At 29.9% G+C, this 27,942-nt stretch overlaps 2 protein-coding genes and 1 non-coding gene across 8 annotated transcripts in view; 1 reads left to right on the top strand and 2 right to left on the bottom strand.

Annotated features, from left to right (window-relative positions):
* Positions 1–20,433, top strand: part of LOC123301657 (tight junction protein ZO-1) — a 58,276-nt gene extending 37,843 nt beyond the window's left edge. The window contains exons 2-17 of one of the 6 annotated variants that reach the window (XM_044884493.1): positions 6,891–7,048; positions 7,590–7,813; positions 8,179–9,392; positions 9,892–10,063; positions 10,126–10,348; positions 10,817–10,994; positions 11,712–11,942; positions 13,817–14,080; positions 14,395–14,982; positions 15,662–15,831; positions 15,889–15,963; positions 16,108–16,474; positions 17,357–17,667; positions 18,287–18,744; positions 19,285–19,326; positions 19,587–20,433. In XM_044884493.1, the coding sequence (XP_044740428.1) occupies positions 6,891–7,048; positions 7,590–7,813; positions 8,179–9,392; positions 9,892–10,063; positions 10,126–10,348; positions 10,817–10,994; positions 11,712–11,942; positions 13,817–14,080; positions 14,395–14,982; positions 15,662–15,831; positions 15,889–15,963; positions 16,108–16,474; positions 17,357–17,667; positions 18,287–18,744; positions 19,285–19,326; positions 19,587–19,768 (4,857 nt within the window). In that variant the 3' untranslated portion in view covers positions 19,769–20,433. Of the gene's footprint in view, positions 1–6,890; positions 7,049–7,589; positions 7,814–8,178; positions 9,393–9,891; positions 10,064–10,125; positions 10,349–10,816; positions 10,995–11,711; positions 11,943–13,816; positions 14,081–14,394; positions 14,983–15,559; positions 15,832–15,888; positions 15,964–16,107; positions 16,475–17,356; positions 17,668–18,286; positions 18,745–19,284; positions 19,327–19,586 lie in introns of all 6 variants that reach the window. The other 5 variants (XM_044884492.1, XM_044884491.1, XM_044884494.1 and 2 more) reach the window with 5 other exon arrangements.
* Positions 20,434–21,468: 1,035 nt separating this feature from the next.
* LOC123300269 lies at positions 21,469–26,081 on the bottom strand. Its single transcript, XM_044882813.1, has 8 exons — positions 26,071–26,081; positions 25,782–25,853; positions 25,580–25,725; positions 24,747–24,962; positions 23,764–24,109; positions 23,260–23,457; positions 21,719–22,486; positions 21,469–21,644 (listed from the first exon to the last, which is right to left on the bottom strand). Exons 2-8 carry the CDS (start codon positions 25,830–25,832, stop codon positions 21,483–21,485), a joined length of 1,887 nt encoding a protein of 628 aa, XP_044738748.1. The 5' UTR covers positions 25,833–25,853; positions 26,071–26,081; the 3' UTR covers positions 21,469–21,482.
* On the bottom strand, positions 22,855–22,926 carry Trnaa-ugc. The gene has a single exon. It is a non-coding gene; the product is annotated as a tRNA-Ala (tRNA).
* Positions 26,082–27,942: the final 1,861 nt, after the last annotated feature.

The following is a 27,942-nucleotide window of genomic DNA, read 5'->3' as shown; positions in this document are numbered from 1 at the left end:
TTGTTATATTATTTATAAGTGGTAGAATCAAGCAAAAAAAAAAATTGTTAAAACTATATTGCATTTCAAAACAACAATATTTGAAATTTGTTAGACAGTATATTTCTTTCATACAAACAACTCATGCGTTTGTGTCAACTTCACCACTCAACCCCGTACGGTAGTTGTTTCACATTCATGGCCCCATTTGTCACATTTGATCTCGCGATGAGGTTGAGACAACCTCATATCGGTTGATATTAAGATTTTTTCAGTGTAAAAATAATATTTTTGTAAATTTGAATCTACTACTGTAAATTAATTAATTGCAGTAAAATATGAAACTATTTCATAAGATAAGAATCAATTGAAGGTCACTAAACATAATACAATGAAAATCACCTCATTATATGAAAATAATGGAATTTGATATATTTTATTAATAATAATAAATCGTAAATACAAAGTTATGTCACTGAATAATATTTTATAATAATTGATTCTAATCTTTTAATTAATTATGATTCATTTTGCATAAAAATTGCACCTCTATTTAAAGACTGTTTAAAGTATGTTAAAAAGTTTTTTATATAAAAAATTGACCTTAATTTTTTCTTAAAATACGTAAACAGTTTATCTTAAAATACATAAACCGTATAACATTATAATCAAATTGATTTTGATAATTTTTAGATCTAAAATGCTTTTTATTGGATCGGGCACACCAAATTTTTATGCGTTTTTTTATCCTTGAAAACATTATGTTAGAACCTCAGAAGTGGAGGAAATCGTCGGGTGAAATCTGTCATCATTTCCCAGTCCAAAAAATTATATGATTTTTAGATGACAGAAGGTTTCTTTGAGACTATGAGTCCGTGATATCTTCGTTATTCCTTTATTAAATCCATGATTTATCCCTCATTTTAAAGCTTATCGTGCTGGCTATGACGAAAATTAGACCCACGAAAAATGTACCGCACCGATTTAGTGCGCACTAATTTGGCTATTCAAATATAATTATATTCATATATTATAAATGTGAATGTAAAATTTGATTGAAACTCTACAATAATACAGCTCATATATCAGATTAACACATGAGCTATAATTTATAAAGATATATTTAAAAAAATAATTAATTAAATTTAGTCTTAACATTTCACTGCGCGATCTACAGGCATCATTTTGAATTCTAAATTAAAGATTTCCGTAAAAATGGTAAAAATACAATTCATGACCATCTATTCTCATATACTCAATGAATTATGACTATTTTACATTTCATAAAAAAAATTAAAAACTGTACATATATTTTACCTGTGTAAAACAATCCCTATTCCTATTTTGAGCGTTATATAAGGCAGATAAGTGAGAGCAAGGATGTGAACTTAACACGATGGTTTTTACCAGTCTTTACTTTTAAACCTAGCGAAGCGGGCGAGAATCAAGCAAGTCTGTAATAAAATTGCCTATACACAATAAAATGAAAGTAAATTACTGTTGATGTATTGTATCACTTATATATTGTTTCTCTAGCCTTTTTTTAGTCAGGGGAACGCTGCGAAATTCTGCACGGATCGACTAGTTAAATTTAATAACATGCATTTTGAAATTTCTCGACTTTTGTTAGTAGAATAGAAATATTACATAGTTTTTTATACAAAAGTTTTAGTATAATAATTTATGAATTAGTGAAAGTATATAATTAATTAATACAATTTACTTAATCACGAAACTATTGGTCTGGACTCCAAAAGTCTAACGCATCCACAACTTGTTAAATACATCATACAAATACGTTCAAATGAACCTGATTTTCGTCATATTTTTATATCTATGTAAATATTTGATGTATTTAAACCCTTTTTATGGTTGATGTAGTTTTAAAAAAATGTTTAATTTATTAAATTCTTGTTTTATGAAAATATGCATTGTAAGAGTATTACCTATGTGTGTTTATTATTTTAAGGTGTGTCCCTTACTCGTACATATTTACTACATTAATCTGCAGCCATGTAGTAAAAAAAAAAACGTTAAGTGTTGATTGCATCAATATTTAATTTAACAATTATAAATTATGAAATATTTTTTCAAGTATGAAAACAATAACGATTTTTTTGTTGTAGTTATTATGATCAAGTAATTAATTTCTTGTTTCCCTTTCTATAGAACTAAAGGTAATTCAATTAGAAAATAAAAATTTTAATGATAGAAAAGTGAATGGGTTTAATTTCTATTTCTATAATAAAGGGGTATGTACGGAATATTTGTCTCCAGACATGCAGCGAATACCGGAATATTAAGTCAAGATCATTATCTTGAAGTTATATGAATCAAATGTTCTTTAAAATTTATCGACTCCTTCAATCAAAATACTTTTGAAACAATATGAATATTCCTACTCAAATTCTGACGAGTAAAATTTTGATTATTTTATTTGTAATTATTTGCTCTTGTTATCTTTGGCGCCATATTTGTTATTCACTCAACGAATATTGAAATAAATGCATGTATTTGTCAGATTTTCTTTCAAAGAAAATTTTTCTTCAATTTATAGTTCATTATTGATTTATTAAAGGATTGGGAAAGACTAAAAGAACTTGTTTGTTAGGGAAATTTGACCTTCCGAATATCAGAAGCACTTTAGAATATCCAATTTCATTAAAATCAAACCAAAGGTGACAGTTCAGTCAGTGTGCCAAATTCGATCTTTCGGGTGACAATTATATATCGGACAATAAATAACATTTGGTTAAAATTGTTCGGGTCTTTAGGCGAGGGAGACAAATATGTGCATATACCGATGACATCGGATTGATAGCACGACCCAAATCTAGTCTTGTGGAGTTATCCAGAAGCTTGGAAGAAAAGACTAAAGAAGTCGGTCTCATAATCAATGAGAAAAAAACACAATACATGATCGCGTCATCAGGTAAAACACAAAACCCAGTAGTCCTTGTAACTGATAACAGAACTTTCAAGGGAGTAACATCCTTCATGTATCTTGGAATTTTGATCGATTTCAATGTCAAATACAAGCTGGATTCAGATTAAACTTTCGGTTACTCAATCCAATACCAAAGGCTAAATCTTCTTTCAGGCGATTATCTAATAAAATTGATGGTTCGCTTTATGACTTGTTCAAAACAAATATTGAATCGCATATCAAAAAGGTTGAAAAACTCGTAATGTTAAAGAACTGCATTATTAGAAAAATCGTTGTTATTCTTGAAACGTACTACAAAAAAAGAATACTTAAACGTAACATAACAAATAAAAAAAAACGAATTCAAGTATAGAATACTTAGATATCGAATAAGAATAAGAAATACTGGTTAAACAACCTCACCAGCACCACTAGCATAATCATCATCATATTATTAGTTTGGTATCATTATTATTATCCACAAACATTCAACATTGATCCAGCAATGCAAGCGCAATAACCAGCTACATAATAAGTAATATTGGTGCAACTAAAAAACTGTACCAAGAAGAGAACGAATAGTACTTACAGTGGACCCAATGACCTCGATACAATGTAACAACATATTATTATTATTACTATTGGTTGTTGCTTATAAATATGTGTAATAAAATATAAAGTAACTACATTTTACCATTTTTTATTATTATTTATATCAAGTGCAGTAATAAAGTAGTACCGTCATTCATATACAATTGATTCCAATATGATTTTGGTGAAATGTTTCCGTAAAGCTAAGCTTAGATGGCAGCACGATTAAATATTGATAGAGGACATGCGCACACAAACAGAACATTTTGAAGTGTCAAATACTTACGATGTCATTTTTCCAATATTAACATCCACTCTAATCACTAGATGTCGAATCTCTAGTTAGCCTTTGAGATAATTCTACAGTCATCGCCGATCATCCTGTATGCATAGAAATGCGCAGTTAATAAGTTTTTCAAGCTGTATCTAGTCTCAAATTAGAAGATACCATGGTTACACTAGGTGCAGTAAAATTCATTTCTTAAGTAACAAGCTCAAGAGAATACGGGATAAAATAGGTGGAGAACTTGATCAGTCAAAAGGGCGATAATTTACTGTGGATTCTATTATGCATGTTAAATAGAAGTAATGCCCATTGTCGAGGTATCTGAGTGGATAGGATTGAATACTCCAACGTAAAATTATATTGCTATTATCTCCGACATCCAAGCAAGTATTAAATCTCTGAATATGGTCTATCTATCTTCTAAAGTAGCACACGATTGCTAGTGCTCTTTGAATAAGCTATCGACAAAGAAAAATCGGAAAACAGACTATGAGATGGCAATTAAAATTCACGATTATAGGTACAATTTTCTCTAAAACTTTCATATTTCTGGAAGTAATGGCAATCAACTTTTTTTTGGAAAGACCATTTATTTTACATAAATATAAAAAACTTATGCATATCTTTCTTAAATTTTAAGATCCCGTTATCCGATTTCAAAAATTTGATGTGTTACTGCTTCTGTAGGCGATTTCCTGGAGGTTCTCCAAAAAAAAAAGGTGTTCGGCGGTGAGCGCCATATCTCTGGTTTGGGTTATCTAAAATCAAAATATCCAGAAAAATTCTTTAATCGATAGATAAGTACAGGTATTTAGCGAAGGGATAGTCAAAATTTTGATTTTTGACAAAATAGCGGCTTCCAAAAAAAAAAAAATGAAAATTCTTCAAAAAATTTCCAACTTCAAGTGGTCTAATATATCGAAATAATTTTTAGAAATCTTATTCCTTCGATTAATACCTCGAGAAAATATCTCAGAATATTGTGGAAAAATTCAAAACCGATCGGTCGTACCGTTTTGGAAAAATCTTGCTCACCGACTTTGACTCTGTTTGGAGCAAAACGCGTTTAAAGTTTCAAAAGACGTTTGCACTCAGTTTCAATACACCCATTGTGCATTGTGCACTAAACGTCATTTTTATCGCTCGTATGTCTATGGTCTAAGGTTAACTACCTATAATAATATATTAAAATTACACGTAATATTTTCAATAAAATTGGAAACATTTGTACATGAGCATCTGTGTAAATGATTAATACATTTGTATTATTTAGACAAACTCTTTGGTATTTGTTGAATTAATTGTTAAGTATCAACATCAAACAACATAAATTGTAATAATTATCTATGAAAATGGTTCTATTATAATGTGATGTGATGTCGTAAATAAAATATTTAGTTTAATTTAATGTTAACTTAACTGTTCATTAAATTTATGTACGCTTTTAACTTATTTTTTATATCTTCTGTCAAATAAACTTATCATTAGTTAGATCTATTTAATTCATTCTTTTATTTGATTTTTTTGTCAGTGACAATTCATTGTCATTTAGAAATTTATCTAAAAACGATTGGATTACAATTCGGACAAAAATTAACTACATTAATTAATATTTCATTTTGAGGTTTACTCGCAAATTCATTATTATTTAGATTTTAATGAAATACACAATTTTGATTTGAGATATTTAAAACAGAATTCACACAAAACTTGCATTCTATTTTTACAAATATTTCCAATATGATAACTTACAATGAAGTTCCTAAGAATAAAAAATATCATAAATCTAATAACGTAGGGAGGTAGCAAAATATGAGAAATATGATTTGTTAAATGAGTTCTATATCTGAGACACAGAAGCCGATACTTCTCAGGGAACTAATCCATCCTAAAATGTTCTTTGGAGCATCCTGATCAAAAGCTCTCACAACCACAAAAATTTTTAACGAGTAGTTTTCGAGCTACGGCCTGTCAAAGCTACAAATATATTATATAATTTTAGTATATGACTAGGAAAATAGCTTTCTGTGAAACTTTTTCAAACCGCCCCCAAAATCTTCTTCAGATAGTTCTGATGAAAAGCTATCACAGCCACAAAATGTTTAATGAGTAGTTTTCGAACTACAGGCTATATTAACTATAATGTATGTGTAGCTTTGATCGCCCGCAGCTCAAAAACTACCTGTTAACAAATTTTGAGGCTGTGAGAGCTTTTCATCAGAATGATCCGAAGAACATTTTGGGGGCGGTTTAAAAAAGTTTCAGAGAAAGCCTTTTTCCTATTTAATATTACGGGGACCTTTGTATCTTTGTTCCAAGGTTTTATTCTTTATTTGCGTCATAATATTAGTTGTTACTCTTCTTCATGAATTAAATAAAACCCGGCACGCACTTCTCACTTTATTTTCCATTAAAATAATGTCGATAAATGAAGTTGATTCTGTCATCGATGAACAAAGTTTGATTAATTAATTACTTAAATTTCTTACTTCAAAAATCTCAGCAGGTCAAACAAAATGAGTTTATTTAGCGTACGATAATTTTCTGTTTGATTGAATTTTGATTAGCGTATTAAATTTAAAATGATGAACATTTTGCTGATAAAATAATTTAAAATTCGATTAGCGTAAAACTACAATTCTTTGCAATCTTGATTAGATAAAAATTTTCCGTATAAATAATTTACATAACGTTAAATAATGTAGTTGTAATAGAAATTTGAATAATTCTGAGAACTAAATCGTTTTATATTTTTGTATCAGATAAAATAGAAAACAAAAGAACGTAGTTACAGTAAATATTGTTTGTATATCTGGAATTAATTTAAATAATTTGATCAAATTAAACAATCGTGAGAATGTAATTAAAATTGAAACTAATTAAGTTAAAACCAAAAACTTAAGTTTTTTTTAAGGTAATTCACTTGTAAACTCACTTTTCTTAAAGTAGTCCGTAAAACAAAACTTTAGTAATTAGAGCTGATTTTGAAACAAATTGAATTTACAAAATATGCGTCAAAAAGATCTAATTATGGATTTCTTTTTTTTGATGCCATGAAATGATCGTTAATTAAATGAATTAATTCATTTTTTTTTTTTTTTTTCACAGGGTTGGGAATATCGTCAAGTAACTGTAACCCGAGTACCCGGATATGGTTTTGGTATTGCAGTATCAGGTGGACGTGATAATCCACATTTTAGTTCTGGTGATCCTAGTATTGCGGTCAGTGATGTACTTACACAAGGGCCAGCGGAGAGATTATTACAGTATGTAATAAAAATAATTTAATTTTATTAAAGAGTTATTTAGTTAGCGTATTGCATTTAGACTGGGTAGTTTGGGATTAAGCGCTGACGTTTCAAAGTAAATTCCATGTAAAAAATTTTAATTTCATTTAAACTTAATTTATAAAATAATTTTGAGCCAAAAGAGACAAAATTCGACTTTATTTGATGATTGAATCAATGTTTGATTTGACTATATATATGTTGAACCTGAAAACTTAAATCGAATTCGATATCGGTATAAGATGTGCCCCTTTAAAATTAATATTTTTCCTTTAAAGCATTTTCCTCGATTAACTTTATTTATCGAGTTTCAAACATTAAAAAGTCACTCTGTATATGGTATGAGTATAAAAAGGGGCAAATATTGTTATTACCCGGAGCGGTTAATACCTAGATAGGGCCCTGCATTTAGATATACCCGCTTCTGAATTAAATTCGAAATCGAAATGACAGTGCCTATATCACCTAATCTAATTCGATTGTATCGCATTAAAATAATTGAAATATTTTCCATTTACAGAGTTAACGATCGAATATTATCGGTGAATGGTATTTCGTTACAAAACGTTGACTATGCAACAGCCGTACAAGTGCTTCGTGATTCCGGCGATACGGTAGTGTTGTCAATCAAACGTCGAGTTTCTTCACAATCGAATCATCAACATAGTCATAGTGCAACTTATTCGTTAACATCACCCACACAAAATGTTAAAATTACTCTCACCAAAAATAGTAAAAAAGAAGGTAAGCAATATTGTTATTTATTTCTTTCCTTATTCAATGTTATTAATTATTTAATCCGAACTGAAAACACGTTTGATTAAAATATTTGTTTTATAAATTGCGATGGTCAGTTTCTTAGAATGTTATACAGGGTTGTACTGCAAGATGTTACAACTAATATGTATTTTTCTATCTTTCTATCTTTGTTTAACACACTGATGTCAGTGTTTCAAGCAAAGATAGCCAGTATAGATAGTTTAGTAAGATGTTACCATTTATATGTAAAATGGTAACATCTTACGAAACAACCCTGTTTATGGTGCCCTGCAAATAAATCCCAGATTAAAATTTTAGATAAATTCTAATTTGAATTATTATTGTTTTAGATTTTGGTATCGTATTAGGCTGTAAATTATTTATCAAAGAAATATCATCAAAAACTCGAGATCAATTATCAATGACAAATCAACATTTAATGGAAGGCGATTTTATTACAAAATTAAACAACACAAATTGTAACGATTTAATGTCATTAAAAGAAGCGAAAAAAATTATTGACGGATGCAAAGATAAGATTAATATATACGTAGCACGTGATGGAGCTGTAGGAGGCGTAATGCATCAACCACAAAGTTCGATTAGTACAACTGGTGCCGTTAACAATTATTACAACAAAGGTGAAGATCTTTTCGTGCCTAATCAAAGCTACTCAAATCAAAATCTATACGTTCAACCACCGACCCGACATTCCCATCAACATACTACCTCATATACCGAAGAAAATGCTGAAGACAAAAGTAATTTAGTCCCTCGTGGAGGACGTCTTCGTGGTCCTTTAAATGATAATGTAAATTTAAGTCGTGAATTAGAAGCAGCTGTTACAAATCGTCAACATTCCAGAGAACCTCCAAGACCACCTCCACCACGACCAGAAGACTATTACGCATCTCGAAGACAGTTATATGATGAAGATCCACTTTTAGGGAAATCAAAACAAACAGTTTTGGATGCCAGATTTATAGCATTTCAAAAAGAAGGCTCCGTTGGGATACGTTTAACAGGAGGTAATCATTCAGGAATATTTGTAACTGCAGTACAACCGGGTAGTCCTGCTTCGTTACAAGGTCTTCAACCTGGTGATAAAATACTAAAAGTTAACGATATGGATATGACGGGGGTCACACGCGAGGAAGCTGTTTTATTTCTACTAAGCTTACAAGATCGAATCGAATTAATCGTACAGTTATGTAAAGATGAATATGATGCAATTGTGGCATCACAAAAGGGTGATAGTTTCTATATAAAGACGCATTTTCATTATGAAAGCCCCGTTAAAGGGGAAATGACCTTCAGATCTGGTGATATATTTCACGTAATTGATACCTTGTATAATGGAGTTGTTGGATGCTGGCAAGTGTATCGAATTGGACGTAATAATCAAGAGGTACAAAAAGGAATTATACCGAATAAAGCTCGAGCTGAAGAATTAGCTACTGCACAATTTAATGCAACGAAGAAAGAAATGTCTGCGAATGAATCACGTGGTAGTTTCTTCCGTCGACGTCGATCATCAAATCGTCGATCGAAGAGTTTAGGAAAGGTAAAAAATAGAAACAGAAAAATATATTTCCTAACCGCATAAAAATTTATGTCCAAGTTTAATCTTTTATTAAAATAAGTCTTTTGATTTTATTCTAAACATACCATGACAGCCGTTTTCTCTGAAATGAAAACAAATCGAAAATTCAAAACTTTCGGTTTTCCTCTGAAGAATCAATTCCTGAAACCACTACTCGCAGGTTCAGGGTTTTAGTAATAAGATATCAAATATTGCTTAGAAAAATTCGATCTGTTTCATCTCATCATTAATTGAATTTCACCAAGTTTATACAGCCCTGTCTCTCCTTCTGTTTATAGAATTCAATCTGGCTCCTTAAGATTGCTCAAAATTACAAGCCAAAAGTGATAATTCTTGTGTTTAGAATGATTACATATATTATGATGGTAGGTTTAACTAGGACTAACTTTTTGTGACCATCAACTCGTTTAAATTTATTTAACTCATTCAACAAAATTTTAATTTATTTTTATTTTTACAGGAACATTGGGATGATATTCTCTTTTCGGACAGTGTTAGCAAATTTCCAGCATACGAACGAGTTGTATTACGACATCCTGGTTTTATGCGGCCCGTCATTTTATTTGGACCGATTGCTGATATGGCAAGAGAAAAGCTTCTAAAAGATTTTCCTGATAAATTTATTTCACCACGTATGATAATTAATTTTTCAAGCACTGAAAGATTATTTTTAAATTTTGTGTACTTGTTTTAGAATTAGAAAATGGTATGGATGAATCACAGAAGCCACAAAAATCATCACATATAATTCGTTTGAGTGCCATACGTGATGTGATATCTACTGGAAAACATGCACTTTTAGATATCACACCAAATGCAGTTGAACGATTAAATTACGCTCAATTATATCCTATTGTTGTATTTTTAAAAGCTGATTCCAAAATAGTTATTAAACAACTTCGGCAAGGTCTCCCAAAGTAAGTTGAATGAATTAGTTAATTTTACGGGTAGTATCACTATTTTAGGATCTAAAACGTATCCATACAAGATACACTCGTTAATGATTCAGGCATCTACTTGTTTTGTATCTAAAGGTGTGGTAGTTTGCCAATGTTCAAAGAATCTTGTGCCTTTTCACAGGAAAGAAGACATGATATTTCTTTAATTTATAGTGCCTTGTGAATAAACCCAATATTAAACTTGTTATTTCTTGTTCAGACTAGCACAAATCTTCATCGATTGCATTTTCTGATAATATTTTTGATCTACCTCAACTTCATGATAAACTACCATAACAAATTTCATTTGGCTTCTTTCCCTTCCAAGAATGATTTTAAGTTACATCCACACGGGAATAATTACTTAAATTTTTTGAGAGGTCATTAATCGAACTTCAAAGTTTTTTCTTTTTAAAATTATTAATTTTTCGTATTTGTTTTTTATAGATCGGCACATAAAAGTTCCAAAAAACTTTTAGAACAATGTACTCGATTAGATAAAGTTTGGAGTCATGTATTTGGTGCTACTATTACGCTAAGTGATTCATCCGAACATTGGTATCGTAAATTACGTGAAATTCTTGATCGCCAACAAGCTAATGCTTTATGGATGAGTGAAACTAAGGTAACATATCCACATTTTTTGTTTTTTGGTTCTGTTAATAATATTCTAGGTTTCAGTTTTCTAATAAAACAAACAGAATTACGTATATAAGTTTTTATCTATCATTTTGTAATAAAACGACGGAAGTTGGTCATACATATTTTTACTAAACATACTCAAGGCACATATTGACTTAACTTCATTTAATTATTTAATAGCATTCATCAGAATCAATAAGCGATTACCAAACGCTACGTAAGCGCTCTTAATAAGCGTTGAATTAGCCTGAATCTAGTAAAAAATAAAGTTTTTCTGTTTCAATAATTTTAACAAATGATAAAATTAAAAAATTTTTTGTATTTAAAGTACTTAAAGGAATTTTAAATTTTATCATTTTTTATAATTATTGAAACAGAAAAACTTTATTTATTGTTAAATTTGTTGTAAGGCCTTGAAAAAGACCAAATTGAGGTCGAAACGTTGGAAAATAAAAAAATAAATACACTTTATCTTTGTCTAACATTCCCAAGAAACCAAAAAATTATCACTTATAATAAGGAAAATAACATTTTTTCGAAATCAGTTGTGTTTTGTTTTAAAGATAGATTTTTGATGATTTTTAAGGTTTTTTGATTGGACAATATTAAATTGAAATTAATATTACAAATTAACACCTTTTTAGTTATACGTTTTAAGAGGTAAAGAACAGAAGTTAACAATTTAACATTAATATTTCAGTTACGACAAGACTTTATCTCCGACATCTATTTCCCACCACCTCCACCATTACCACGTTCAGCATCAATATATCATAGATATTCCTTAGGTTCTAGTTCCTTACCAAATCACTACTATCGTTCAACCTCTCAATCACACAATAATAGAAGAGCGCAGATAATGTCGTTTCCAACAAACATACCACCACCTCCTCGTAATAGATGTTGTAGTGTCTCTCATTACTATACACCCGTATGTAAAAGTAATTACAATTCAGTGTGTCCATATTATGCCAATTATTTAACATTTAACAATGATGTTAAAACATCCATTAACAATACACGTAACAATTTAACATCAGCTACAAGTCCTAGTTATAGTATTCATGAATCGATTAATAATAATAATGAAACGGATAACAATGAAATTATAACAACAACAGATGCCTTAATTAATTTTGATTCAAATGAGAAGTTTTTTAATTTTGAAAATATCGAGGATTTAAATAACAATAACAACGAACGTAATCATATTTCAATTAAAGAAGAATATTTTGGATGTATATGACATAAAATTGTTGCAATTTTTAAATATTTTATCGTGCCAACAATTTAAGTTAGTTCTCAAGAAAATACGTTTTATTACAACTAAACTGAAAGGTTGAATAGTGTAGCAGCAATTTTCATGTTTAAGATTTCGATTTTGTCTTAAATTTAGCACCCTTGGAAATTTTTTCTAAATAAATAAACGAATATTTTATTGTTTTTTATTCCTCCGTAGAATTTGTCCAACAAATTGGAGAAGAAATTTTATTTACACTCTTAGCGTTCTATAACAACACGCATTGTAGACCGAGTTAGACACTATAAATCTACAGCTTCTTTATATTAAGTTTTAATTCTCTTTGTGGTATTAAATTTGTAGATTTTAGATGTTGAAAATTTAGATTTTTAACATAATAACTAAATATTTTGTGCGAAACAATTAAATTTATTCGTTTTTCGATCATACTTTTTGGGATTTCGACCTTACTTTTGATTCTTGTACAATTTCATCAAATTATGAAGTCACAAATATTTTTTAAACTTATTTTCTTGAGAAAACTACCTTAATATTCTTCTTTTTTTTTTATTGATTACAATTTGGAAGTGAATCTCGTTAATTTCGAACTTTACATACGCAAAAAATTGTTATTTAAAATTTCAGTGGAAAATAAAATGTTTATTCGAATTACTCAGACAAATACTTGTTTTCACCTCCTAAAATAGGGATTGAATCGTATATTCAGCTTAGGTCCTGTACTTTATATGCACATTCCATATTCAATAGTTTTCACTTCTTTATCCAGAGATTATTAATATTCCTATTAAATTTAAACCCCCATCTGTGATAAAATTTTGTCATTAGAGTGATATTTATAGAGGTTAGAAGGGAAATAATAGGCCAAATTAGATCAGGCCTTTAAATGGTGTCCGTAGTAATATACTGATCATAAATATAATGTTACAAGTTTAGTATAAATTAAACATGTACATTATATAAAGATCGTACCAATTTTTTTTTAATTTTGGAAATGTTTCTTATGGAAATTTATGTGGTGTATGGTAAGGACCAAACAACATGCGACCATTATTTAAACGTGATCGAATACCCTTAAAAGTAAGCATAAACAATGCCCTCTAGCAAAGCTGTGAGTTACACTTGCAGTTTTATAGAGTTTTCGATCGAAAAAACTTCTTCGTCGCACAAACCGATCAATAAAAACACTGTGTTAACACATCACATCCTTGCAAAAAATATTTTGTTCCCCAGTGATGTTTAAAGAAGTTTTATTTTCATAAATCGATGGTTTTCTTCGAAGCTTGGTCAGCTATTTTCCTTCTACACTCACTGTATAATTTATACCAAAGAAATAAATCAATCTCATTTACATTTTGTGAGCTTTTTATTTAAAGTTGTTTTAGTATTTGCTATTTTACTTAACTAGCATTTTGCATGACAGTTTTTGTTTATTTATTTATTTTTATTTTTTGCTATTGTTTGTTTATTTTGATTTTTTTTGTTTTTATTTAGTGCTCTTTAAATGTACGCTAACCCATTACCATTTGTTGTATATGTATTTGTAGCCTGAAGAGTCATTGTCTGATGATTTCCTATTCCCAATGTCATCGTTACGCCTCTCTTATGCAAGTTCGCCCGAGAGTGACCTCGAACATAGTCCAGGTCCGCCAGGTGCTTCTGCTGTGGGTGGTGTTATGGGGAGCGGTGCACTAACCACGATGAATACCTCCCCGTCGGGTCGACTAACGAAGGCAAGTTCAGACCCGAGCATCAATCTTCCATCCGCAAATAGTCCTCCGTCTGATCATGATGTCCCACCCCCATATCAGGTACTAACTATTTATTTACTCATATAATAAAATTCATTTTTTTTTATATCAGTTTTCGAGTTTCGTCATTTATAATTATGAATCCTTTATTCAATTATAAATCTCTTTAGTTAATAACAGTGTATAAATAAAATTTGAAATTTATAGAAAGTTGCGTTCAGGATTTTTGTAAAACTATATGCAACATTTTGACCAAAAATTAAATTTAGAAAACTTTCAAATGCTCTTGTGAATTATAAAACTTAAATTAATTGAAAAATTGTTCTTCTGGTAGATTCCGGTAAATTTAAAATAATAAATAATTTTTTATCTAGGCCACATATGATAGTAAATATGGATTTGCTGCAAATAGCAAAAATGAATCTGAAAATAAACAAGGAAACTCAATAGAAAATAAAAAGATTCCATTAAATGAAAACAGTCAGGAATCTCTATCAACGCCAACGGACACAAATTATAAATCAACGAATCCATTGATCGGTAATGGTCTGTATGGACAAACAGGAGGGGCAACATCTCAACAAATCCCAAATGAAATCTCGCATCACGAACGCCAAAAGAGTAGCATACATGGTAGTAGTAATTTTACTACACCCACAAAAAGTAGTTTTAATCGAATGCAACCAGCAGATGGAAGTCCTAGTCGGAGTCCTCGAATCAATGAGAATAATATGTACGCTGCAGCTCCAGATTTACCACCTCGAATTGATAGAGGAGTGAAACCTTCACCTAGTGGAGGACTTACAAAGGGTGGTACAGCTGGTAGATCTGCCCATGAACGTTTATTTGGCACAAAAGCTCCTGGACACGATAATAACGATATGAATAGTTTACCACTTGATAGTAATTTTAAAGGAAGTCCATTGGAAAGAAGAGGTCCAGGAGGTGATAATTCAAAATTGGTAAGATATTAACATCATCATCTCATTTAGCTTATTCCATCACAAGAACTGTATTAGAAGGCAAAACAATGAACATTAAATTAAAAAAGCTTGTCCTCACCTGCCAACGTAGAGTTGAAATTAATGAAGCTAAAATCTTGAGTGACAAAATTTTTTTACATTCTGTCTCTGTTAAGTTAAGTTGAATCGTTCGGTCTACAAGGCTCCTTGTGGTTATGTAGACTGGATTCTTTTTATGGCTCAAAGTCGTTTGGACTTACTGTTGATAATCCTTGGCCACAAGTCGAGCTTTGAAGTAATAATTTTAATTTTGAAATATTTGTCCAGGCATTACACAGTCCTCAACCGCTCCTCTAGCCGTTTGCATATTCCCCCCTCCCTCATTTCTATCGTTAGAAAGCCAGCGTAGGTATCGTCACGTATCTAAGAAAATAATTTGAGACTTTCCAAGATTACTTACAAAATGGATATAGTAAAAATTATCTACGTGCGCGAAGTCCATCGGTGGGACATGCTAGTTCGAAATAAAAATAAAAAACATAGAAATGTTGGTAATGTGTTAATTGCCTTATTTTAGGGTTCTTATGATTCAATGTCTAGTTATGATTCTTATCATCATCAGCAATCTCATAAACAATCAAATATGCGTCTTGGACCAAACGCTCATGACGATTTGAAGTCAAGTATTCCAGACATGAAGCATGACAAACATCATTCATCTGGTAATAATGGTAGCAGTCGATATAGCAGTTCGCAGGAGAATCAACACAGTCCAAGAAGTTCATTAGAAATGCAATCTGAACATAAAATGAGATCATCTGAAAATATTCGACATCACGATATGTATCGGTAAGATTTTTTTTAAACTCTTCAAAACGTTTTCTATAATATGAATTATTTATTCAGGTACAATAAAATGCCCGGGAAACAGATGCCAAATAGAATACATTTCGAAACTAAGACTGATTATGGAAAATATAGGTATGATTTAATAATTCTTCATCAAAAAATTATGCTAAAATTTAGTTTAACTTGATCTGTGATATTTGTTTGTCTTATTGAAAATCCTTTAACATATTATTGGCAAAATTTTGTAAAATTTTAACGTTATGACTTTTTTTACAGCCGCAATAATTCAAATCAAGATTATCTACGAAAATCACAATATGAACTTAACAGCACAAGTATGAACAACAATAACAGTGGAATTGGTTTACCTCAAAGTGGACTCTTAACAGCAACACCGTCTATGCAACATTTAACGAATGGATTATCAAATAGCGATGGATTAACACCACATTCTAATACAAATGGAACGGGCAATAATAATTCTTATAAACCTATACCACCACCAAAACCAAAGAATTATAAACCTCCATTTAAGAACCCGCCCAATGGTGGAAATTACGGCGATGAAAGTCAAATGGGAATGCCACCATCGTCGCCGCCAATGTATCAACATGGAAAAAGTAATAGTCATCCTGCACAAATGGTGAGTGAATATCTAATTACTAACAAATAATTTTTGGCAGCCATAGATTGCAGTAACGTCAAATTGTTGTATTTCTTAAAAATTATCATTTGTTGTCATTAAATTTACTCTTTTTGGTAATTAAATTAAATTAATTAAAGAAATAAAGAGTTGGTTGTTAAAATGATAAAATTAGGTAGCATTTTAAACCTAACTTTGGTACTCAGTCACTTTGATTCGGTTTAATCTTTATCCTTAGTTAAATCTTCTCAACTATAATATAGTTAAGAAGGGCACTGAGACAGGACAATTTAGATTGAACTATCAACTGATGATTCCGTCAATCCCAAATATAGTGAGTCTTTTGTCGGGACATTATTAATTCAACTACTATATGTGAATATCTGACGTTCCTATATGCTTGAAGGATGAAGCAACTTCCACTTTTGTTATTTGCATCTGTGTTGCGTTTAAGGAATTTTTAATAAATATTTCGTAATATATTAAATTCAAGTATTAATTATATTCATTATTTTTCAACTAGCATATTAAGCGTCTTACAACATCTAATAAACAAGAACAATAAACAATTAGAACAGTGTTTAAATCGATTGTCAGCGGCACATGACCTACAGAATTATGCCCAACCCGAACGAAAATGTCAATTGGTCAAAATTTCTGTTTATATCAGAAAATGTTGTGTAGTATAAGTATAAAGCTTCTAGATCCATTATATACTATACTATACGCTTACTTATAGACTTCTTGATGTCTACATGTATTATGATATCACTCCTGTTATTCATTAGGGCACAAAAAAGTAACATCTTAGTACCTGATGAGCCAAAGAAATAATCCTCTACCTTTTACTCGAATAACTGATCAAACAAATATTCATTTCAGAATGACCAGCGTTCTCCAAATTATTACTATAACATACCACCATCAGCGGGTACTTGGCATGGCGGTGGAACCGAAACAAATGGAACACATTTCGCACAACCAATTGGTGGTCTCGCACCACCTTACGAACATCGGCATGCTGGTGATGGAATGCACTTCAATCAAGATTATCATCGAAATGATTATAATCGATTTCATTCGGGTGAAACGCCAGAACAGCATCGAAATAATATTGTTGATTTACAAGGGTCACGTGAACAACGTGGATCTGCATTTGAATTATACCGTAAACCAATTCATCATAATATGAGGTTAGTTTTTTTTTTTTAAATACACATTTATCTATTACTAACAGTAATTTAGTGGGTGCAAAAAAAATCAAAATTCAAATGGGGAAAACACGCTTTTTATTGAAATTTATTTCTAAGTATTTACTGAGATTGGCCTAGATTGCCTAAGAAAAATTTAAGAACATCGTTGAATTTCTGATATTTCAGTAAATTCAATTATTGAATACAGTTTCCAATTATTTTGCAAACTAAGCTTTAATATCGTGCTGGCTAGACGAAAAATAGACTCATAGTCTAAAAATGTACCACTTATAAAAACCGGAAAAATTTCCTCACGGGTCGAACTAATTGGTTCCTAATTTACTATCAAAACTAAAGCTTAGTGTCTAACTAAAGCCTGGAATTTGGCTTCTACATTCAATGTGTCCACTTTTTAACGATAAAAATAAGAAAAACTTGAGTCACATTGTGATTCGTTTAAAAAATATAAACAAAAGCTACATATAATTCGATTTTCTTTAATTTTTCTTTGAGTTGAGCGCTTTTTTTTTTTAAATAAGTATTGTGCAATTAGTCGAATGATGAACTATGAAACTATCACTAAAATATAGTGAGTGATATGTCATTTCTTCCTTCTCAGTTCAATGGAAATGGAAACCGATCATATAATGCACGTGACCACTAATAATTCTTCTCTATCTATCAATAACATGACTAACAATCATATATGTTCATCACAATCATCTCTTGATGAGCAATCATCAATGACAAATACAAATCACAAGCATCATGACCATCATGACAATCATCAGTCACAGTTACAGTCAGCATCACATCATCATAGTGACAATCACAGTAATGATCACCAATCAACTGTACCTGCTGTAGCACCATCCGATTATTTAAATGCAAACAATGATGTGAATGTAACATCTGCTACAGTAGATCATAGAGGTGGTCGACTTGAGAATAAATATTGGGGGGTATCATTGGATATACCAGAAGGTGCGATTCCAGAAGGAATTCAACAGCATATTTATTTTGTGATCACAGATCCAAGAACATGTGATAATGCACCACCATTAGATTTTGAAAATGGTACGCTTTTTCAAATTCAATATCAAATCGTTTTATTGACTTAATATTAACGTTAAAAACCAACCCAATGTGATGTAGAATTGCGGAACATAATATCTATCTTTCTTTGCTACTAATTTCTAAGCTGACTAAAATTACTTTTTTCAATTTTAACATCTTTCTTGAGTAATTTAAGTTCCGCAACTCAGCAGTCAAAGGGATTAAATATAGTTTTAAAGTAATTAACCATTTTAATTAATACATTTCTGCTAAAGTTGAATATTTTTGATTTACACAATTTATTGTAAATTGTTAATATGGGGAAACAAAAATTTTAAATTCGCACCCTAGATAAATTTTATCTAGGGTATGAGCACGATTTAATAGTATGAGCACTAATTGGGTTTGATATGTGCACGAGTATTGGATTAATTAACAAAGGTTTTGGCTATTTTTAAACTATGAAAAATTGTTACTGCATCCAAAATTAAATTAAATTATCTATTGTAACTAAATCTAATCTATCATTTAATTTTGTTATGTAATAATATTTGATTTCAGGTGAAACACTTCTATCGCCATTAGTGATGTGTGGACCACAAGGTATGTATTCATTCGTATTATTTAAATAAGGCGATGTAATATTAAATATCTCAAAAAGAAGGTAATTTTATCTAAATTAGAAACTTAATGAAGAAAAACAATCAATTATTTAATAATTTTTTAATTAATAAATTACGTCGAACAAATTGATATTTTGAATTACCAAATTAATATAATGTAAATTTATTATTGCTTACAATGGCAATAAAAATCCCCTTCGTTTTGAAATGTTCCTTAATAAAATTATATATTTTTTACAGGTTTGGAATTTAAAAAATCTGTTATTCTTAATATACCACATTATGCCCATACATTACCAAGTTTAGCAATCAGTTTGAAGGCAACAAATTCAGAACGTGATTTATGCACCGATTGGGATAACATTTTATTACCAAGTAACCATACAGCAAATAGTGTTGCTGTTAAAGTTGACCATTTTTAGAAATACTCTATTCAACATTCAAATAAGTTTAAATACATATAAAGAGGGGAAATTCGTTTCATTAGGTAATTATAGATACTGTCGAAGGACCAACCAGATAGTAGAATTCACTAGCCTAATAGTTTGATACGTATCAAAACCATCAAAAAGACTGTAGCAAGTGCATGTCTTTTTCTAGTCGTTAGAAAATTCAAGTTAGTCTTTACAAGAACAATAAGTCTACCCCTTTGATAATATATTAAAGTTTATAATTTTTTCTATTAAAAATATACTTGGCATTTCCACGCTTGGATTTCAAACGTGCGATAGGAAATTTCACCAATCATAATTCTTGTTAAAAGACATTTTGTCCGTCTTTTTAATGCAATTCATATTATACTGAATAAAAATATTAAAATTTAATATATCAAAGCTTCCAAATTACTGATTTCACGTTTAAATCTTTATTTTTCACATCTTGAAGTTTCCACTTTTTGGTTTCCCTATGAAAGCGATGCCGCATTATCTTGTTTTCGTATTATTACGATTCAATTATATGAAACTTATTGAAAAAAACTTAAATGTATCTATAATTCTCTGATTTATGAATTTTTCTCCTTTCTAGTTCATATCAGCCATATTGTGAATCCCCGCCATATTTTTTAAAAATATTAAATGTAAAAAAAAAAAAACTTCAAACAAAGTTTAAACTTACATTTTTCTTTTTTCAATTAAGTTTTTAAGTATTTTTTTAATAATTCATGAATTTTATCAAATTTTTGACAACGTATTTTGTTAAGGGCTACGTTTTATTTTATTTTTTAACCTTCTTCTGTCTTCCATTACATCTTGAATATAAAAAACAATTTTTTTTTTGTATTTGTATAGTTTTAAAAAAAATTTAGGCAATTGTTATGAAACTAAAGAAACACGTAATCTTTTAATCAATTGTTGATATTAAGTACGTAGCCACAGTATTTTATAGTTGAAATTCTTTGAACAGAAATCATTGATATTCGTAATTTTATCGTGTTATTATTGTCAAAATAAAATTCATCGATAGATTTAATATTACATAGATAGTTTTATATGTTTTATTTTATTTTTTTGTACATAAAAATAATTATTGTTCTTAGTAATTTAAGAGTATTATGTAAATTTTTAGAAAAAAAAACTTAATAAAATGATTTGAGAATAAAGAAACAAATGTTGTTTACAGCAATGTACAGAATTCATAAATATTTAATTCCTACAAGCTTACAAAACCGCTATTTGAAAACTGTACTAGTAATAGCGAAAGTTTATACAATTAAGAAATGCGCATACACAGTTCAGTGTTGAAAAAAACATATAAATATATGACACTTCCGACTATCAAGTCCATTAACTGTTGAGAGCTTTTACACCATCAATTTAAAATTTAGAAGAAAACACAAGTAGAAAAAATAAATCAAAATTATTTCTTTCTAGAGTTCTTTTCTAGGATTGAGGCAAGTGTTTTTAGAAACTTCGACCAATAAAATCTAAGATCCGAAACATGTGTCCATAAAAACATCACCATCGCTAGAAAAACTATTCTACACGCGATGCTCTAGCAGGTGATAACTGAATTGCTCTGCAGCAAAGAAGAGGAGGCGACAAAATATTCTATATTTTAATTTATGTAAAAAAATTTTAATCAAATAAATAATTATTTACAAAATTATACAATTCTAGAATGACTACTGTATTTGAATTATTCAAATTCAACAAAACTAGTAATTTCCTTTTTACACTTTGGACATTTACTAGTCTCAGTTATAAGTCGTGACGCACACACAGAACAAAAATATTTATGTCCACATGGTTTCAACACACATCTAGCTTCCCAATCATCATCTTTGCATACCAGACACACCTGAAATAATAAAAAAAAAATAATAAAAACCACTAAAAAGCAACGCAAAGTTATGGACAGAAGACTAAACTTACTTTTGATTCTACGATTGGTTCTGGAGTTTCAATTACAGTGATTTTAAGAGGTGTTACCGTGTTTATTCTTTCTTCACTTTTTCGTTTCTTTAATGTTGTGGCAAGTATATCTTCGGATTGATTTGTATACAAATGCCTATCAGGGGCTTGATGATTTTCCCCCAAAATATCTGTTCCTTTAATTAACTCAACATCTTCATATTCATCAATAATCAAACGAAATTGATTTTCAATTGTACGCACTATTTCCGAGGCACGTTCAAAAAACACAGCTGTTGGTAATCGACCGTTTTCAATCATGCGCCAAGCCCGATTTAATTTATCATTACTTGTTAATAGTTTTGTTTTACGTTCACGACCAATTGCGTGACCACCTAACAACAGCTCAAAATCACGGAATGTAAGACATTCCACTTCTTTTAATTTTTCAGTAAAGGTCCAGGCATTTGATACACCCCGAAATCGTTGACGGATTGTTTTATGAAACATATTAATATTATTGTTTGTCGTTTCTGGTAGATTGTAGCATGACATAATCGGGGCAGTTACACCATACCACCATTCATTTTCTAGATAATCCATCATTTTTTTGCACATTGTTGGTTGTAATAATTGTTTTGCATGTTTTTCGATTAAATACAAGCCAACGCCAATTTTATCGAATGGTAATAATGGTAAGGACATTATATGCCGTATTACATTCGATATTTCTGGTTTAATATCGGCTGCATTCACTACACCAAAACTTATCAATTTCTGATATATGTGCTAAAAATAAAAAATATAATAATTTGACCAATTAAACCAAATGAGAATATTTCTAGTGAAAGTGCGACGTAAATTCCCTAAATCAATTTCAAGTTGATTAGAAACAATAAAGGATGGCCCAAGAAGACAAATATTTTCATTGCAAGATACGGATTAGACATTCAGATCAGCTGTTTAAGCAATATGAATTTTTCGTGAACAAGATTGAATAAAATACTGAATATTCTACTTAACTCAAGATAACACGAATAAAAGTGCCGGCACAAAGTCATACTTGGTCTGATCAAAGAGAAAGGTATAGAGCAATATAATCTGGAAATTAAAATGTAACTAAATATGGAATTAAAAAATAATATTTAAAAAAAATTTGGAGATGCGGGGGATCGAACCCCGGGCCTTTCACATGCAAAGCGAACGCTCTACCACTGAGCTACATCCCCTTATACATACAATGTACTTATTTAAAAACATTTTGTCCACTGGCTTGGTAATAAATAAAAATGAACTCATGTTTCTTTTCTCTTCAATGGTACAGCTTTAGCAAGGTAACCCCCCCCCTAATCAATTTACAACAAACGTACTAATTTACAAGAAAGTTATGTAAAAAAAAAAAAAAAAAATTCGATTTCGAGAATGTATAGGAATCGGTTAGTTAATTATTTTAATCTCAATTAATTATAATTATGGTTAGTGATAGTCAGTTATCTCTATTAAAATTCCTACCCACACTATCGAAATCGAGTGGATTGAATTTATTACATTTTTGTACTTACTTGTAAAAAGTGGTAATAGCTACCACGTATTGTACTTTTAGGAAATGAATCTCGTAATGCTAAAAATAGAGCTCGTTCATAATCGCAAATAATATGTGTTGGTATAAGATTTGGAGCAATTTGCCGTAAATGTGATAATATCGCCATGTACATTGAATAATTTCTGTGACTCATTAAAGCGTATAAAATCGCATTTGACTATAAATATAAAAACATTAAAAAGTTAGTTTTTTTTGTAATATTTCCTTCTTATTTTATTCGCTTCCATACATTTCAAATTTTCAATGCATATAATTTAAGGCCTTATTAATTCGCAAATGATTGACATTCATAAACTAGACAAAATAGAATCAATAATACTTGACAAATTTTTCCGTTCAATTCTCGAACTTTTTGTGATTGTAAGACTTGCTTTACTTCGTACACGAAGTAGGAAAGGGAAATATAGATATCTTTGAAAAATGGAAATGTAAGAAAGTATGAATTCAATATTAGACTAATTACATGTCGATGCATTATAACATGCGCTGAAAAAAAATATCGACCGTCGCATAAATTTGGTTCCATAATATAATTAGCATCTACATGCAGTTCTGTAGCCGCTGAAATTTTATCAATAAAATCTGGATTACTAAAAATAATTGCAACACTCCCATCGCCACCTTCCAATGTTGTTGAATAAAACGGTCGACCACTAACTGTTTGAGAAAATCGTCGCCATTCTGAATGTGATATTAATTCACCATACTCTAATAGATTACTTGGATTTGGTGGCAGTGTTGTGGCACGAACTCGTCGTAAAGTTTGTTCAATTGTTTGAAAAGCCACCAATGCTGATGCATTTGGAAAACTGTAAAAAAGGAAATAATGTAGCTTTAATAAGCAAATAACTCGTAAAATTATATTCATCGTTTTATGTCTTATTTAACAAAATTTTTAAGAATATTTTGCAGTATTTATATGTTTAAATGTACCTAATTATCACGCGTGGAAAATAATTATAATTTTATAACACTCCAAAGACGATTTTATTAATAATTAAGGCCGTAACTAGGGCATGGCAATGCAGGCATTCATGCCCAAACTCATTATTTTACAATATTCTAAATGTCATAATTTGTAGAAAAAAATATTTGACGGAATTCTTCGAATATATTTTATAATACTCGCTTTGCTCGACCTCTTGACTCCCCGTGGCGGTCTTCGGCCTTGGCCCCGCGTTACAATTCCCCTCCAAAAATTTACCTCCATTAAAAAATAATTTTCTCACTGAAATCATCTCAAAAACTTAATTAATTATAAAAGGATGTGCCTCAAAAAGGTTTCATTATATTTCAAAGATATAGTTTAAAATAGAATTAAAACCTTTTTCGTAAAATGTAATGCTACAAAGTATTTTTCGATCTTCTCCTTATTAGAGTTTTTAAACAATCATCTTTTTCATGTAAAATTTTTTATTAATAGAAATTATTTAAAAAAACACTTACTCGCGGCATGTTTGATCATATATTGATTTAATTGTACCATTTTGATGTACAACACGATGCTTTAATTCATTTATAAAACTTGTACGTTCAATCAAATGAGGATCAGGTCCATGTGAATGTGGTTTCTTTAATTGTATTGATTTACTATCACTTTCAAGGGGCATACAAGCTCGAGCACCGCAACCTAAAGGAATACGTGATGCACATTGCAAGTACCTAAAATTTAGTATTTCAACATTATTATATAAAAAAATTCAGATATTATCTATTAATTTAGGTCAATGGGATGTGCAGTTTCTCCTTGTGAAATGAAATGTGACCAACTATATGTCTACTGGATCTTAACTAAGTGCGGAGATCATTTTTTGGTTGCATTTTTCAGTACCGAAAATGGAAGATTTAGATATCAAAAACTATTCACCTCCTTCCATTTTTTTGTCAATTTTCAAACATTGGTTACATTACATTACATTTTTGCATACATTGGTTACATTACAGCGAAAAATTATCTCCGCAAACAACCCTGGTAAATACAGTTGGTAGCTGTATTTTGCATAGCTTTTTAATATTTTCTGGCAAAGAACCAATAAGACAAATTTTAAGATCAACTAAGCTGCTTTTGACGCATGTGAGAATTGTTTTTATCATTTTTTTATTAACAAATTATTGAAAGATCAGAGAAAGGGGGGAAGGGTTGTGTAAATTGAAAAAAGACATAGAAAATGCAAATTGCAGCATAGTGGGCCAATTTTTGTGGTCATTGCCGTACTGTTCCTTCAAAACAGCCGATTGATTATATTTTGTAAAATTCAAAGAATCATTATAGCGCATACCGAACTTTATCAGTTGTATAATTTGTATGATAGGCAAAACCATCAAAAATAATTAAATTTGTATTCCGTCTAAGGCCTTCAAGTATAAAAGTTGGTTCTGGTTTTATATCCACAAATTCAGAAGTTTCTCCTAAATCACTTTCATGCTGTAAAATACATAAATATTTAATCAGAGCTAAAAATTTGTATATAAACTATTTACCAAAACAAACATATGAGAATCGTCCGTTTCAATTGTTTCAACAATCGACATTGTTGGAAGAAATATATTTTCCTAAAATGCAAAGAAAAATATGTAAAAAAAAAAGTGAACAAATTTTAAATCGTAAAAATTTTCAGCATATGAAAATTAAATTTCATAAAAAAGACTATTGGGGAAATATCCATTATTTAAAATAATTTATATTCAAAATTTGTTGTTAAAAATTAATGAAAATACGATCGCTTTAAAATATACATAAATAAATTTTGGGACAAATGAGGTAACATACCTAAATCTTTGACGTTCGATTTGATGATTGATTTTATTTTTATTTCAAGTTTGCACAGTGATTTTAAGTATGTTAAGCAAACTTCACACTTTACTACCAACCAAATTAGAAATTTAAAATAACTCATTAAATAGCATATACTGCCATCTATGAATAATCAGTCAAACTAATCACATTTCATTAAGTGGTATGTACTGCCATCTATCCATTGTCTTCTCAAACTAATAAGATTTTACTAAGTAGTGTATAGTGGCCTCTATGAATAACAGCCTGAACTAACATATAATGAAATGTATTAGTTTGAGTGCGCATTCATAGATGGCAGTATATACCACTTAATGAAATATTATTAGTTTGAGTGTGTATTCATAGATGGCAGTATATACCACTTAATGAAATATTATTAGTTTGAGAATTGAAAAAAAATAAATTATATTTATTTTTCTTTTATTAAAATTTTTTTTTATCTAGAATTAAATTAATTCTTTTTTTAGGACTTAGAATATATTACATATATTGTTTCAATTATTTTTAACTTTTGAATTGTATTTTGTTAATGGCTGTATGGCAATTGCTAAAGCTAATTTTTAAAAAAAAAAAGGTAAGTAAAAAGTTTATATATTACGTTATTGATAAGTCAAATATGTCAAATGTGGAGTAGTGGCTAGCAAGGTGGCCTACGGTATTAGACTACCGCCGTTCGTACCTAGTATTATCACGAATATTTTTTTTATTAAATAAGTTATTAAGCCGAGGAAATGTCACTTTTTAGATAATAGGTAAGTATTTCGAACTTCACGATAGGTAAGTATTTCAAACTTCGTTTGCTATTTTTTTTTTGTAATAATACTACTCAAAATTTTCCGAAAATGAGTTTTACTTTTTGTTATAATTTAAGAAAGTCGAAAATATAAATATAATTATTTATTAATTCGAATAACAGAGCCCTAATGGTATAATGGTTAGCGTATCTGACTTCGAATAATGGGTCCCTTGGTTCGAAACTAGGTGAGGACAAATATTAAAAAAAAGTTCATTAAATCTTTTAAGCAAAATCTGATTTTTATTTTCATTTTTTTTCAAATTTCCACCACAGCATGTTTGCCTAGTAAATGATGAAAAAATTAGTTTTTTTTCGTTCAAAAACTTCAATTTTTTTCACATTTCTACTAGGAGAACATCAAGGACGGACGGAATAAGTAGTACCTGATAGCAAGGTAATTGTTGTCACCTCATAAGTCAGAAAGTTAGTGGTCTGCACACCCGTGTTTGGTGAGTGTGACCTCTAGTGGGCAGACCAATAACTTTCTGCCAAAATAAAATTTTAGACTTTCGGGGTGAAAACACTTACTCACCTTTCTCCTTATCAGGAACTACTAATTCCCACTTATGTTCTCCTAGTACAAATGTTGAAAAAATAGAAAATTTTTTCGAAATTATATTATTTTTTGAATATAAAAAAATTAAACTGACCAATTATTTATATTAGCTGACCAATTATCAGCGAATGCTTCCCGATCGCGCATAGGTGGAGTTTTTTCAATCTTTAATAAAAAATTTTCTGATTCTGACCAATTAATGAGACCAACTGACCTTTTACATCAGGAAAAAATCATTTTTCTGAAAGTAAAACTGTTATCCCCTCTAGGGTACGAACCATCTTACCTTGGTTTCATAGGCAAGTGCTATACCCACCCAGCTACCCGGCTTCTTTGTAATCATATAATTATCTTAATACTTACCTTTACTAAATAATTAATTAGTTAATAGTTTTGTTCTGAAAGGAAAAATGGGATAGAAAAAAATAAAACAAAATTTAAAATATATAACGATTTTTACTTATTTATATTAATTTAGAAAAATGAAAACGTT

The sequence above is a fragment of the Chrysoperla carnea genome, chromosome 5 (assembly GCF_905475395.1).
Source record: "Chrysoperla carnea chromosome 5, inChrCarn1.1, whole genome shotgun sequence".
NCBI lineage: Eukaryota > Metazoa > Arthropoda > Insecta > Neuroptera > Chrysopidae > Chrysoperla > Chrysoperla carnea.
The sequence above is the reverse complement of the archived record's forward strand: the minus strand, read 5'-3'. Positions and strand labels throughout refer to the sequence as shown.